The 15796-nt window shown below is 38.7% G+C and overlaps 1 protein-coding gene across 1 annotated transcript in view; it reads right to left on the minus strand.

The window, feature by feature from the left end:
* LOC139726758 (homeobox protein Nkx-6.2-like) overlaps window positions 1-13367 on the minus strand; it is a 42464-nt gene extending 29097 nt beyond the window's left edge. The window contains exon 1 of the mRNA XM_071637750.1: window positions 12875-13367. Coding sequence (XP_071493851.1) covers window positions 12875-13367 — 493 coding nt within the window. The remainder of the gene's footprint in view (window positions 1-12874) is intronic.
* Window positions 13368-15796: the final 2429 nt, after the last annotated feature.

A 15796-nucleotide genomic window follows, 5' to 3' on the forward strand; every position in this document is an offset into this window, starting at 1 on the left:
GTTTTGCTTTTCTTGTTCATCTCTTTCTATGTCATAAAGTATCTTTTGTAATTTAATACAAACCTCGTTGATGACATTGGGTTTATCGAGGAGCTTGGTTACGCCTTTTGCGAGACAAAATGATTAGAATCAATCAATCATGATATACGTCGCATTAATTTTCTTCTCAAGCAATGTGTCCGATTTGCGGATCACGGTATCAAATGCATAGGGATGGCAGTCATGAAGCAGTTTTTCAGAAACATTCCGTGATTTCCGAATGAGATAAATCAGCGTATCAAGAGATGGACGTTACTATATCTATGTGTTTATCATTGCATGTCTCGAGGAGACATTCTAAATGATATTTCAAAAGTATTTTATCACATTAGAGTTTGATATTCTTCTCCCGTCTTCCCATAAAGTGTACAATGTATTTCTCGCTTACTGTTTCCTAATTGCCTTATTGCTTTCTTTGTCTTCAAGCTTTGTTTTGCTTTGGGTATGTTTTTGTGTGTGTGTGTGTGTGTGCTGTAAATCTCGAGTGCACTCCTTTGTCTTTCGAGGCAAAATCAAATGAAATGAGCTAGTTGTCGGTTTAATTCTATACAGCAAGGTTTCATTTTGTTTTGTCGTTGGAGAGGAGACGATCAAATTGATTAACACAATGATCGAGTTTCACGACAACCGGGCGAGGCGACTGAAAGGGGAGATGTCCTATCGCTACGATGTGATGCCATATTAATCTTCCTTCTATTCGCCCAATCCAATTTGATAATTTATAAACAAAGGGAAGACATTCTCGTGTAAACCGTAATCGAGTTAATCATATCAAATCCACCACCGTTTATCAAATTAATCACAATAAGTATGCTATAAAAGTTATGGGCAAGATTGTGAAAGACAAATGATCCACGGGGGCACCCTCTCTCGTCTCTCAATAAACGTTTTTCATCTTTTCTTCTTCTTTTTTCTAAGGGTACACGAAACAGAAACATGTACCTCGCTTATCTCTCCGACTTCGGTATACAATTCCGGATTCCACTCCGCAAATTAGATTCGTCGCAAAGAGAGAGAGGGCCTGAGACTTTTACTCCCATCGAAAATTGGGATCATCTGTAGGCAAACGTTATGTTCAGTCCGAGAATATGTGTGGCCGAGAAATGGATTGCGTCGTTTAGTCAAATGTTTTTGATGATTGCATGGGGCAGTTTTGTTATTGTTTTCATCGCGTTTATAGTTCTAATTCACACGACCGAGAGCTTTCCCCCTGAAGATTTATGTCACAAATACAGAATCTGACCTATGAGATATTCTTGATGCTAAATTGGTGTTCATACGTCTGGTAAACAATACAGAAAAGGCAAGAGAAAAGAAGGAACTACAAAAGCAGATCGGATAGAGATAGAGGGGGACAGACAAAGACAGACAGACAGACAGACAGACAAACAAACACACAGACAAATAGACAGACTGCCATGTAGATAAAACGCAGACATGCAGTATTGAACGCACACACTCACAAACACACGCAGTCACACATGCATACAAAAACGTGGACGGATATATGGACAGAAAGGGTAAAGACAGAGACAACGAGAAAGCAATGATGATACCCATTATGACAGCAATAATAAACTATTATAGTTGTTTAGTATAGTATTAATGACATTGTATCTATTATCATTACTATTATTATTTCATTATCATAATTGTTATCACCATCATTATTATTGTTATTGTTATTGTTATCATTATCATTATTATTTTTATGATCATCGTTATTATTATTATTATGATTATGATTATTATTATTATTAATATGATGATGATGATTATTATTATTATTATTATCATTATTATTATTATTATCATTATCATTATTATAATCCATTATTATCATTATCGTTATTAATATTGTTATTGTTATCATTATCATTATTATATGTATAAATGTGATTATAATGACAATGATGATGATTGCTATTATGGTCGATTTGAAGGAACAAATATTGTTTATATGTCGACAGTTTTGCCAAGAATCCATATGATATCACTGATCAATGGCACAAGTTATCATTTAATATTTGTTACATCACACTAGTAGTTTAATTGTCGTTGTCTATCACGTTTCTTATTTGTACAGGTAGATAGACAAAACAAACTAAAAACTGAAACTGCCATCAAGCGGTAAACAAGGGGTACTTGAATTTGTGTATGTGTGTGTGTATCTGTGTGTGTGCAAAAGTTCGGCCTGTACGCATGGAGAACGTTAACCCACGTTTTCAGGATTCCTTTACATTTCTACGTAACTTTTAAGCGTCTTGACATCGCCACGTTGCATGATGTAATAATCCAACAATTTTCATTCAAACAAATGTGATTAGGTAGTAGTCATTCATGTCACAACATCTACTGTATTTCCGTTCGCAATATTTTCCTTCTTTACATTATTGACAATCGTACTGATTTTGTGTCATTCGTGTATTCAAATGTGTGTTTGTGTGTGTGTTTGCAACTGCGTTTTTGTTAGAATGAAATGAAATAAAACAAAATTAATACTAGATACTGCCTTGTCTCACCGCTACACTCCCCACGTAAAAGTTGAGCATTCTTTTCTTTTTGTTGTTATTGTTGTTTTTGAATGGGAAGCCAGGAAATGCCATTACGTCGCAATATGTTGTTGTTTTTTGGCCAAATGAACCATGGATGACGGTAGCTTCATCTTGTGACCGAGTGTCGTTCTCTGGGTCTATTCTCTCATAGAAGTTCAATGTTCTGTTCGTTTGATCTGCTTTGTCGGTTTTGTGTTTATCATTGACATCTCAGCTGTTCTCTCGGATAGCGCAGCCTTTACTGCGCATTGTGGTAGCTGGGTATCATAATATGATAATTATGAACTTAAAAAACACTGTACAGGGGATGTGTCACACCATTTAAACTACATAATCAATGCAAACATCTAAGGAAAGGTATGTGTAATAGCAACATATTCTGAGACACGAATTGCAAGGAAGAGTCACACAGGCAGAAACGGAAAGTGATGTGATGGCACGTACTTCAAAACGATTTATATCATGTCTATATATCAAGAAGCACCTTCATCCCCCTGAACGTGATATCAATGACGAATTGCCTAATGACCATGCCCGAATGATGCATCTTCTGATTTCAATTAAAATCCCGTCAAATATGCGTTCTTCGTTTTCCATTTGATGCGTCAGTGAGTTATAACAATTTTGTCTAAATTGCAGCGGGAATCATATAAATCAGTTAAGGCAAAATTTATATCGTCAGTATAAAACAGATAATATCAAAATACATGGTTGTATAGGATGCTCTGTGAATAAGAGCATTCGAGTTCGTTTGTCGTCGTTCTCAGCGTAACGTAACTATTAATGATTCTTTGGGAGAAATGCGAATGGAATAAAGAAATACGATGAATATCGAGATTCTTTGGAATATTTCCCCATCAGTTTGCACCCAGGGATTCGAGGTGAGTGCAATTCGCTTCCCTGAAATATCAAATCTCTTGAGTCTCCCCCAGTCGAACGCCTCTCCTCTCTTAATACTCTATGTCAAATAGCAGAAAGGGTTCCCTCCTAGCAGCTCCTATCACAACATCCAAACTCGGTTCCGGTGGGAGAGCGAGCCGACGGAGAGATCGAGAGCCTACATCCTCATCGCGACCACCTGCCCGCCCGATGTCATTTTACCGCCTGACAATGAACGACCAGGAGTTAAAACAACAGGCGGGCGATATCATTTAATTCATCATCGACACCTAGGTAATCCCGCGAACAATTTAATCATGTTAATTTGTGAAAGTGCATTTTTATTTTCCCGCGCGCGGCAGCAGGTCTCGCTATCCCTTCCCGACCCGGTCTTCGTCACACTCTGTCTCTCTCTTCCTTTTTCTTTTCTGTCTTTCGTTCTTTCTTTCTTTCTTTACGTCCTCATCCCTCGCTCCCGCCGATGTGATGATGACGATATAGGGAGCTTTTCTAAAGATAGACCACTCCAATGATAAAGTCTTTCAGTGTTTTTCTGTGCAGCTGTCTCATCGGCGGCCCGCAGGACGGGACATGTGGGGCGCTGAGGAAGAGGATCGGGGGGTATTGCGTCAGGGCGGCGAGAAACGATAGGGGTTGATTTCGCCTCAATTACGCGACTCCCGGATAACATTAACAGAGCTGCAAATTGGAAGGCGGGTCGGGTTCTTGATTGAATTTAAGAGCTATTTGTCTTTGGTCCCCATGTCAATCAATCATGTCTCATTTCCGATTGTGTGCATTATTCGTTTTCATCTTGGTGTCTCACCTGTTTATTACACCGCGCTCCACAATAAAACCCGCTCGCTCGATGGCACCTCTGAGATGTCAGAACGTAATCTGGAATATGACTATTGACACACATACATGGTTTCATACCTTTCCATGCCACTTGCAACATTTAACGTCAACATCTATGCAACACTAATTTTCCTCAGTTTGCACCCATAACATGCAATCACATATGCACATCATAAGTAAATGGTAGCAATGAAAAAGAATATGACGACAAAATTCTTACTAATGCGATTTTGATCTTAAGAAACGACTTAGCTTTACAAGTACTACATTTTGGCAGAAATGATGACTATATTATAATGATATGGCTAGCATTAATAATTGTGATCTACACATATTACTTTAACTGCAAAGATAATCTACAATGACAAAGCATTTGAAATATTATAGAGGATATATCCCAAAAGAATAAATATAAAATAAGTGAAATTAAGGGTCGTTGATGTATTCTCACTGCATGGATACATTAACAACTTAACAGAAACAACAAAATACCATCATTCATCATCGGTGCATACTTTCTAGGATACAATGAAAAACTCCTCGCCTCCATATTCCTGTTTTACTCTAAATCGTTTTGTGAGCATGGGGTATAACAGACTTGGATACAAATACCGTGATACTCGACATAAAGCGCTCGATAATGACGTCGCATTTACAAGTTATAGAGAGCTGAGCCGGGTTGCATGGGCGGGAGAGGCAGGAAATACTAGGGTTCCGCGATATAGGATCGAGGCATGCCCAAGCGCCCGTTATCGTCATACATCTACACCGCTCCTCTCCTCTCCTCCCCTCCGCCTCTCAGTCACTGTCACCGCGGAAACCCCTCCGACCGTCCTCCAGGGAACGCGCAGAGCCGCCAACAATGAAAGACTATTTTCACGCCCCGCGATTCCATTAAATACAACGCCAGTTGTAGCTGGAGGTCATAATTTAACAAAATCGATGAGTATTTTACCAAGTCGACAATTCATTTAGTCGAGCCAAGCCCCCCGCACCGACAGCCAGCGAGCACCCGTGCCTGAGAGCAGGCGGATTGTCCAAGGCAGAAAAACAAAGGACTTGCTCTCGATGTTAACCGTTTTTTGTAAGGAGAACTTCCTGTTTAAATAACAACATACACTTTTAATTCTCGCTACTCAATGTGAAGCACTGAATAGCTAAAGTCTCAGAAACGTGAAAAAAAAAAGGCGAAGAAAGAAACGCATGCTTTTTGTATTGGATATATGCAAGTATGTTAATTACGGCGCAACCACTGTCGAATCACCACAAACAAATTATTGTTTTTAAATGCTTTCAGATGCACAAAACAAAACGTCGCCATCTTCCCCATCTGTCCTACCCAGAGACTATCAAACAATTAATTATTCATGATACTGACGGAATGTTATTTTGTTTGATGGTGTCCCAGCCTGATCAACATTTCAGCAACAGATTATCAGTTCATTGTATGCGTTTTGTTTGTTTGTTTGTTTGTTTGTTCGCTTGCTTGTTTTTTTTTTTTGAATAATATCATACCGGCAGCATATGAAAATGTGGATCTGTTTTATGTGACTGAGGCATGTATAAGTAGCCCAAAAGTCTTCACAGAGTTGTCTTTGTTATTCTTTGTTTTAATTGTATTGTATTATAACTGAGTGGACAGGAATAGACATTTATAATGACGCCCTTGTAACTACTAACTTTGGTATGATCAGAAAAGTACATGACAGTGAGTCATTCCGATTGCATTTGCAGAGACTAGAAGCTAAAATGACAAATTAATAAAAAAATTAATCAATTGATCAATATTAATAGGTGGTGAAAACATATACATTCATAAATGAAGGAATGGATGTATAGATATCCACAAATGAACAGAGGAATAGAAAATATTACTCAATAAACGAATAATAAGTAGGAGATATAAACGAATGAATGAATGAAAGAATACAGTTGATTTCTTTAAAAGTACACCAAGTGTTCTGTCAAGCACAATTCTGGACAACCATAGCACGCCTTTTCACCAAGGCCTTTGGTTTCGATAGAAATAGAATGCACGCTGGATCATTTTTTAAAATATCTATTTAAAAAAATAATAAAACAATATTGCGAAAATGAATGCGTAGATGAACAATAGGCCTACATAGATGCATACAATTACACACATAAATGAATATATATATATCATATATATATATATATATATATATATATATATATACATACATACATACCATTGTAAGTAGAAACATCATGCATAAATAAACAATTACATACAAACACAAGGTGATTGCGTTATCTTGTATCTATATGTAATGTTAATCTACATAGATGGATATTACAAATGCATTTTAAATATCCAAGGGTGAGTATATTTTGATCAGACCCCAGTGGCCAAAAAACCCACAAGTCTTAGGTTCTAAAACGATTTACTTCGCTGGAGCCGTCTATCACCTAATCAGCTATCTTTGATTTACCATTGATCAGTTTATCCTTACAAGTACAGCAGTAGCCCCTATAAACCTCTACAAACCTATCCAGTGAGGTCCAAAACACAGCCGGTTTAGAGCTCGATTCGTGGCTTTTTTGTGTCTGTGGACCATGTAACTAAAGGTGACTAAATTCATTTAAAAAACAAAAAAAAAACGTGCCTCTTTGTTCGGGGGTCGAAATTACGCGGCAAAGATATGATTTCTGCAACAATGGCGTTGACGAAGCAGGTATGTCATCGGGGATGTAAATACCTAACAAGCTCACAAATTAAATACGTCGTTATTAATCAGGACTTGCAACAGCGTACGTACGGTAATCCCCCAGCGGGGGTACAACCGGGTCATGTTCGACCCCGTGTGTATGCACAGGGACTACAGCACTACTCTTGTGAGACTTGCGTGCCGAGTGTGAGGATGTGCTGATTACCAACATATCAGTAAGACGTAGGCTTACGTATGTTTATGATCATTTAAGTGCAAGAGAAAAGCACATTATTTTTTTCATTTCTGACTGTAAAACAACAACAGCAAAAACCAACAACAACAACAACAACAGAAAAGAGATACAAAACAGCACAAATTGGAGGGATTTTTTCCTCCATTCGAAAGAAAAGGTGAAATTTAACTAAATTTGATGGCTATGCTCGAAGCAGGCACTAATCAGTCTAAATGCCCAGATCGCTTTGAAAACATGAAGCTGTTCAAAAGATATGAAAGTAAGACAATGATTCTGTCGACTTACGGCAAAAACGACGAGACACGAGTTAGCTTGCATTTGGGGAATATAATGATTATGTCCGTATGTATACATACATTATATCTATCGGAAGAATTTGATTGGAGTACGGATTAAGTGCCATCTTCCAAAATTTTAAACGAAGTTCATCATCGCATAGATCAAACTAAAACCTTTCCAATAATACCTCACTTGTTGCATAACAAGGAATATTCTGGCAGTTGTCATTAAAAAAAAATCACATATTTTCTTAATACTAGGGCATACATATGTTTTTTAGCAGGTTTAATGGTAGATATCTCAAATTGACAAAAATGGAGTTGGGTCGTTTTGAGATTAAAATCTTTATATGTTTCATAGATGTGTAATATACATACATTGAATATTCATAGATATTGTGTGTATGCGTGTTTTCATATTGGAACATAACTCATACAAATAATGAATACATACATACATAAACGTGTATATGAATGTATGATATTTACATACACATAATAGCACTGTGTTTATACATGAAGTATTCATAAGGGTGAGATGGTATGACTATGTAAGTTTTCTTCTCACAAATAATGGCCAGTGTGAGTATTTTGTGGGGTTTTTTTTTTATTAGCTCATGATGATGAAGTATTATCAAGAACGCTCTGTATAAAGGTTAATTTTCTATGTAACATGGAGAGATATTTGTTGATTTATAGATCAACAGTTGCGATCTTAACAAATTTCATTTGCAGAGGGAGACAAATTGAAGAAACTCACAACTGAACCTTCACCCCTCTGAATAGTATCTTGCTTTCAGAGATATTCTTATATAGTCCAGATCAGTATCTCGTCCTGCTGTTTTTAGACTACCAATCGGATGCATAGCAGAAGGAAATGCCTATTTGTCTCGATCTCAGCAGTCATGACAACAACAAGAAAGAAAACAAATACATGAAATTCTATGTTTAACTGCATCGACATGACATATGGATATATCAAAAGTTTGTATATATTACTCTCAAAGGTGTATAGTCACTTAATTCAATGCTTAAATGTCTTTATATTTCACACCATCGCACATGATTTCTTTTTTTACAAAGATTTCGTTCCAATACAAATTTTAAAAATGCCTTTGTTATGATCCTTTCACGCGCCTTGTGGGCTTTTATCTCAAGGTCTGGACTTTTAAAGATAAATAATGAATGATCTCGCCACAAAAGTTCAATAAATTTCCTCAGATTGATTAATTCACTGATTTGATGATTTCTCGCCCAGAAAACAGTGAAATAAATGGTGACAATTACTTCAAGCCTGCCTTCCTCCTACTCCCCCCCCCCCCCCGTATCATTGCTGGAGCAGACCTTATATCAGTGCTTACCATTCCGTATTTGCAATTACTGTCGAGCCATTGTACGGAAGACTGGCGCATCAAAGTCATGTAATATTTACGCTTCCCAGTGGATGACATTGGCGGTCGATAGTCACGAAAAAAAGATATCATTTTTCCCTCCACGTGTTAATGGACAATTGCTCTCTACTTTTGCCGTCTTTATACTATAGTGATTGAGCATTGGGCGTCACAATTAACAACGTCGTGATTTCCTTTTGTAGTGGGGATGCCGTGTAACAAGTGGTACATCTCATCAAACCAATCATTCTATGGAATGAATTAGTCAGTTTGCAATTATTGTCAGAGGTGGTAGTGGACAATCATGAGATATATCACGCTACGCTGGCATTTCACCCGTTCAACAATGATACAAACAAGCTATATGGCAAATGCATGCTCACCTGAAATGCAGTTTCTGTTAAAAAAATATAATCAGTTATTGTTTATGAACTTCTATCGGTATCAATTATGCATATTTGAAGAAAAAAAAATCAAGCGTGTCATTTGGGAGCAATAAAGACGTATAGATTTGTCTTGCCGAGAAACGTCTCGTTGTGAACGCATGAAGGTCGTTACTTGCTAGGCACGTTCACAGGCGAAATAATTTCCTTCTGCGTGAAATCGGCCGCGCCATCGCGTGATAGTCGCCCCTTGTCCGCCGCCGTCGCCGCCACCTTCATATCGCCCTCAATCCAATTCATAGATACGTCTGTCATTAGTTTTTTTGTCGACAAATCTAATCTTGGTGTAATTAATACCTGTTTGCTTTATCTCAAGGGTAATAAACAGCGATAAAAATCTTCCGAAGTCATTGAGTAACAAATATTACACGGGGGTCCAAAGTTTTGTTTAACCATTTTTAATCGCACGAAAAATTGGTTATATAGGTTATGCTTTTCCATTCTTCACTCATCCAATCATCGTTACTTATCCTTGCTATAAGGATAAACATAATTAAATTAATAGATGTATAAACACTTAAAAAAAGTAGGATCATTAATAGCAGACCGAGCTTCCAGACGAGTTGGGGGGTACCCACCCCCGACTTTCATCGGCCTGGTAAACAGACTTTGGGTCTCTAATGGTAGGATTGTGTAGGGGGGAGCAAACTAACCCAAAGGCCGTTATTAATCGTACCCTCATCAATCAGACTAAGATGATAACAACCTGATGAGCTCTGTTAGTTTCCAGATGACAATCGTGAACAACGGCTTGATTTTGTTCATGTTTCAATTTCAAAGTCAACAGTGCTCATGAAAATGATATCTATTTTCTTCCTGATTGATCGTTAATTCATAGCGGGCTAAGTATTACTATTGCTCTATGTTTCTCTTTCGAATTGGTGTGGAACGTGAAAGAAGGAAGACCAATCCAACGCAAGACAATCATAAAGTAAACTTTTGTTGATATAGTCTGGACAATTATTGCGCAACATCCTGGCACACATCACAGTTGGAGACTTCAGTCATTGTTTTCAAACTTGACTAATAACATACTCATTTTCTGCTTAGACAGTGATATGTCAAATCATTTATAAACATCGTGAAAAGAATATATAGAAATCGTTTTTTTATATTTGTGTTATACGTCAAACGTGTCATTTCCATGTGAATTTACATTATGTAACTGCTTATTGTCAATTCCATTTGGCTGAATAAATACTAATAATAATAACAATAAATCTGTCGCATTTCTGGAGATTGAGGATGAGAAAGATCTCTCTGTTACTATATATTCCTATATTATTTTCAATCAAATCTTTTTATGAAGACTATATACACTTTGCAGTTTTCCACATTTAAACATACATGACGTAATAAAATGAAATACGAAAAACGTTAATTCTTGAAAGTGAACTTTAATCCTTTCAATGCCAGGGACTTTGGACAGTATATTCGGTGCTATGAGATTTTCTGTGCCAATCGGGACTCGAAGCACACAGAGGGTTAAACAATGTGTCTCATTTTTCTCCATTTAAACCATGCAAACCTAATCGTATAAGTCTTTCCTGTTGTTTGGACATGTAAAGTCTAAAAGTATGTATAGGCCTATATACATATATCCTATATGTAGGTACATGCGTAGCTAGGATATGCATTATCCTGATTATAAAGCAACAACAACAAAACTGGTACATATTTCATAACATATCACTGTATATTCTATCACTGTCTATCAACAACATTCCTATAAATGATTATTATAGAAGACTTGAAATACACACATTTATACGTATACATAAAAAGACATATATATATACATATATAAACATAAACATATTCATATTCATATTCAGACATGTGTTTATATACCTTTGCACATACATACACGTACATGTACATCTGTTTACGGTTGGAATGACTGTGGAAACCCATTGTGGACAACCAAAAAATCAACTGTATTCTGAAAAATAAACCAGTGTGCTGTGCAGATTTTTGTCATGACGCTTTGTGTGAGTGTGTGTGTGTGTGTGTGTGTGTGTGTGTGTGTGTGTGTGTGTGTGTTTGTGTGTGTGTGTGTCAAACAGGTCACCAAGGAGATTTCATATGGACGTATAGGCCTTACTGTTTACTGAGCGTTTGCTACACGAAAACACAGACATGTCCTTCCGTTGGCTATTGAACGTATTAACCTCGGAGTCCCCCACGTAAACGTACAAGGTTGAAGTAATGCCTAAGTTATTGTGCATTTGGTAGTGATGTAGATATTGTTTTTCGCAAAGCTCTTGTAAGTACATCAACGTACGGCTTCTCATATCTCGAGACATGTAATGACGTCAGCGCTAAGGAAGCCGTCCGAGTTTGTCGTCATTTCAGAATTCCATACTGCAGTTTTATTGTGTTAAACATGAAGACCAAACACGTGATGGAATAAAGAAGAAGACTTGAAGGTGAATTAAATCCACTGGTCTATCCGCTGGTCTCATACAATGTCAAGTAAGCAGGAATTGTTGAAAACAGAGCACAGCAAAACGTAAACACTTAACTTTGTAATGTATATAGGAGTAAATAGCAGGAACTATACTTATAAAGAGAAACAGAGAGGGAGACACAGACAGGCAGACAGACAGACAGACAGACAGACAGACACACACACACACACACACACACACACACACACACACACACACACACACACACACACACAGAGGAAGGTATGAAAAAAACCCCTGAATGATGCAATGTTACTGTATCGACATTTAATAGTTTATGTTCACCACTTGCGCTCTTGAAGCGTGCGAAAAACACCTAGGTAGATTCCGCGATTTAGGTGTTTACAGCTTAATAAGCTCTTACGACCGATTCGTTACGATACAATGCAAGAAATCATAAAAAGCCTTTGATCACGATTTATCTACAACTTGTACATGTATCATAAGACAAAATAAAAAAATACAAACAAAAGACACACACTCACAGCAAGTACAGCATACTGGTGTGACTCTTCCAATTACACAAAAAGTCATTGTGAATTTTGGTCACTTGTAAGTACTCGTCCTCAATGACGAAGATTCTAACACGCGTAGATCATCAATACCTGCTCACATGTAGGCTTCTTTGTCTGTTTTGTGTGTTTCTCATTGGTTGTATCGCTTATGACAAGATAAATAAAATATTGTACCAAAGGCTATTCATTTGTGGACCAATGTTTTCATGTTGAAACTGCCAGCCTTCTTTACCGTAATAGGAGACCTCTACACAATCATTGAGAGGGGAGGTGGATGTCATAATAGTTGTTTAATCTGTTCTCTTGACATGCAGTAGCAACTTTCCCGGAAGAAGAGTGACTTCAGCTACAGTATGCTATGGAGAGTGATTTTGGATTTGAATGATTATAAAGGTTAGCCTTACAATGATACTGCTTCTTACATGCAGGAAGGACGAAAACTTTTGATGGATGATAATTCATAACCAGAGGAGAGTGAAGTGATGTCGAGGTTAACCAGAAGTGAATAAATTCTTACCTGGTGGACATGATAGGTGTGTATCTCTCCACACGGGTGAATGGAGCAGGTTGGCCGGCCAGTAGAAAGCAGCTGCTGCGGCGGCAGCAGCCTGCCCAGCCGCGCCGAAATCCGCCAATGGTTTGGCCATCCGATGGAAGTAGAGTCCAGCGGGTCCCGCGTACCCTGTGAACCTATTCAGCAGTCCGTGGTTTGTCAGCGCGGCTGTGGCGACGGCTGCCGCCGAGCTGTCCGGCCGGGAGAGGATGTCGTTGATGCCATGCGGCGTGGTTGCCGAGGCGGCCGCCAAGCTCGCCGGAATAGCGACAGGTTTGATGGTACCGTTAGGCATGGTGACGGGTACGTAAGCATGATGCGAGTAGCTCAACGGGGGTGTCTTCTCCGTCATGTTGTGCAGGGCAGCCAGCGGCGGGGAGCCGAAAATCAGCGAGGTCGGCCGGGCGGCTTCCACCAAGTTGTGTAGGGAGATCATGGATTCTGACATTTTCTCCATCTCTCCAAAACAGATAGGTTCTCAGGGTTGTTGTGGGTTTTTTTTTTTTTTGGTCAGGGTGCAGATTTCCGGCAGGTTGAGTGAAGGAAAAACTTCAGGTTTACACCGAGCGGTCGTCAAGATTCAATCACGCTAATAACATGAAAGCAAACCGAGATAAAACAAAATAAAAATGATAATCACCTAGGCCAGTGATGCATCACAAATTAACTCCTAGTTTCTAAAGAAATCTCTTAGAATATGTCCTCTCGCTATGCAGGTAAATCTTCATTGAAGTCAACGTAGAATCCGCAGAAGTTAGTCGACAGTTAAGTCAGAAAGACTGCCGCGGGTAGCCAGTGGCTAGCGAGTGTTAGTGAACATGGATAAGTGGTTGGTGTTATACCACCTCCTTCCAGCGAAAACAAGCGACTTAAAAAGACTGACAAATTCTTCGTCAGTTGTTCACAAATAGGCCATTATAGTGATGGATAAACACGGTCGCTCATCGCGTGTATCTAAAGCCAAGTTTGCCCGCGCCAGTGTAGTTTCTGTGCGTATGTATGTCTTGTGTGTGTGTGTGTGTGTGTTCGCCGGCGAGTGTGTCCAATTTCGCGCGTGCGTAGTTGAAGTGATCCTAAGTGGAGTCGATAGTTTTTTTTTTCCCTTCACGGAGGATTGCCAAAGCGTTGTCGATAAACTGTACCATCAATCATAAACATATACGTATTGAGCCCAAGTTTCCTACAAAAGTTTGCCAGGCAGTCTTGTCGAGAGTGGCTTGCTTGTCTCGATTTTCTCGATTTTTGAAGTCGTCTGCTTTCAGCTTTTGGCCATGACGAGAGAGAGAGAGAGATAATGAGAGAAAAGGGGAGAGAGAGAGGATGAAGGATGGAAGCTTCTGATGAGTAGAAAGTGTTCTCTGATTGGTTGTTAATAAGCTGACGTCATGGGTAAGGTTAGTTGGCTGAGAATTTCGATGGGCGCGATCGTTTATACTTCAGGCACGCTGCTAAGCGTGAGTTACTGAATTCTTGCAAAATCATAATATGATTTGTCAAATCAAACATGTGCGTTATTATCCGACGTTTAACTGCCGCCTCCCCTGGCACGGTTGTTGACAAGTTGGTCACCACTACACCACAATCCCCCCCCACCCCCCTTGTGAAATTGCCCCTCACTTCCACACCAGTTCCCCACATGTCTGCCTCAGAGTCTTAAAGTTGTTTTGTTTTTGTTTTTTTACTTCTTCTTCTTTTCTTATACATTTTTTTTTCTGACACCGGATGAAAAGAAAACATCTGGGTATTGATCTCAATTTGATTGGATGAGCATTTCATAGCGCGTTTGGATTTGTGCGACTTATCGACATTCCAAGCACGGGGCGGCAGCGTTTGACGGAGTCCGACCGAACCATTGTTGGCGGGCATCCGTCGAAAAGAGGTGCGGGATTTGGACTTAGCTAGGGTAACGCCTCGTTATTGGCCTATATCCTTGTGAAAATACGCACCTCCTTTCATAATTTACCGATCTCAGCTGATTTTTTCTCTCTTTTTTTTTTTTACTTCTTCGCGAAAACCGTGAAAATTTCATGAGATTTCTGTTGGCACTTAAGTGAGATTTCCTTTCCGGCTCAACCGATGAAAAGCATTTCACCCTGTTTGCATTATCACCCAATCAGCCCACGGTCATATCACATTACCACCCAGTACTAACTAGCCTTTTCATGCACTATGTCAGCATTTACCTTTCAGCCGTTCTTTGTTGTTGTTGTTGTTGTTGTTGTTGTTGTTATTGTTGTTGTTTACAGGCAATCGGCGATGTGGCATTATATATATATTTTTTTTTTCTGTAAGCGTCTTGTCAAACCGTTAGTTATCAGAAGTTCATAAGCATTTTCATTAGGGTCTGAGCACAAAGATCTATACTGGGTAATCAAATGTTATTAAGAAAGAAAGACAAAAAGAAAACGTCGTATAAACACGCACAAGCACACAGACACAGTCACCATACATATACAGACACATAAATCATATATATGTATGTATATACATCACTTTGCAATATGTACTGGCACTATATAGGTCTATACGAAGTATCGTCATGGCATTCTTGTTCTCTTCCCTTTGACAACTATTTTATGTTTTTATGACATAAAAACACATGATAACACCTTTACCAAATGAAAGAAGAGTTCTGTACAGTTGATAACATTTCGATTTTTTCTCTCGATATTCCTTCTTTCTTATCTAATTGGTTCCTCTTCATCCTGAAGCCTCTATTATCTCAATCCCTGTTTGTGTTGGTGTGAGTTTTATCTAGAACGCATCTCTGTAATATAACACGCATGCACAGCATACGTGCCCGTATACACCACACACACACACACCATGTTTGTGCGTGCCAGCGAAGTTGGTGAGTGCGTCAACAAAAAGCGGTTGGGGGGGGGG

The sequence above is a fragment of the Diadema antillarum genome, unplaced genomic scaffold (genome assembly GCF_040938485.1).
Source record: "Diadema antillarum isolate AM-2024a unplaced genomic scaffold, OU_Dant_1.0 seq00000098_RagTag, whole genome shotgun sequence".
NCBI lineage: Eukaryota > Metazoa > Echinodermata > Echinoidea > Diadematoida > Diadematidae > Diadema > Diadema antillarum.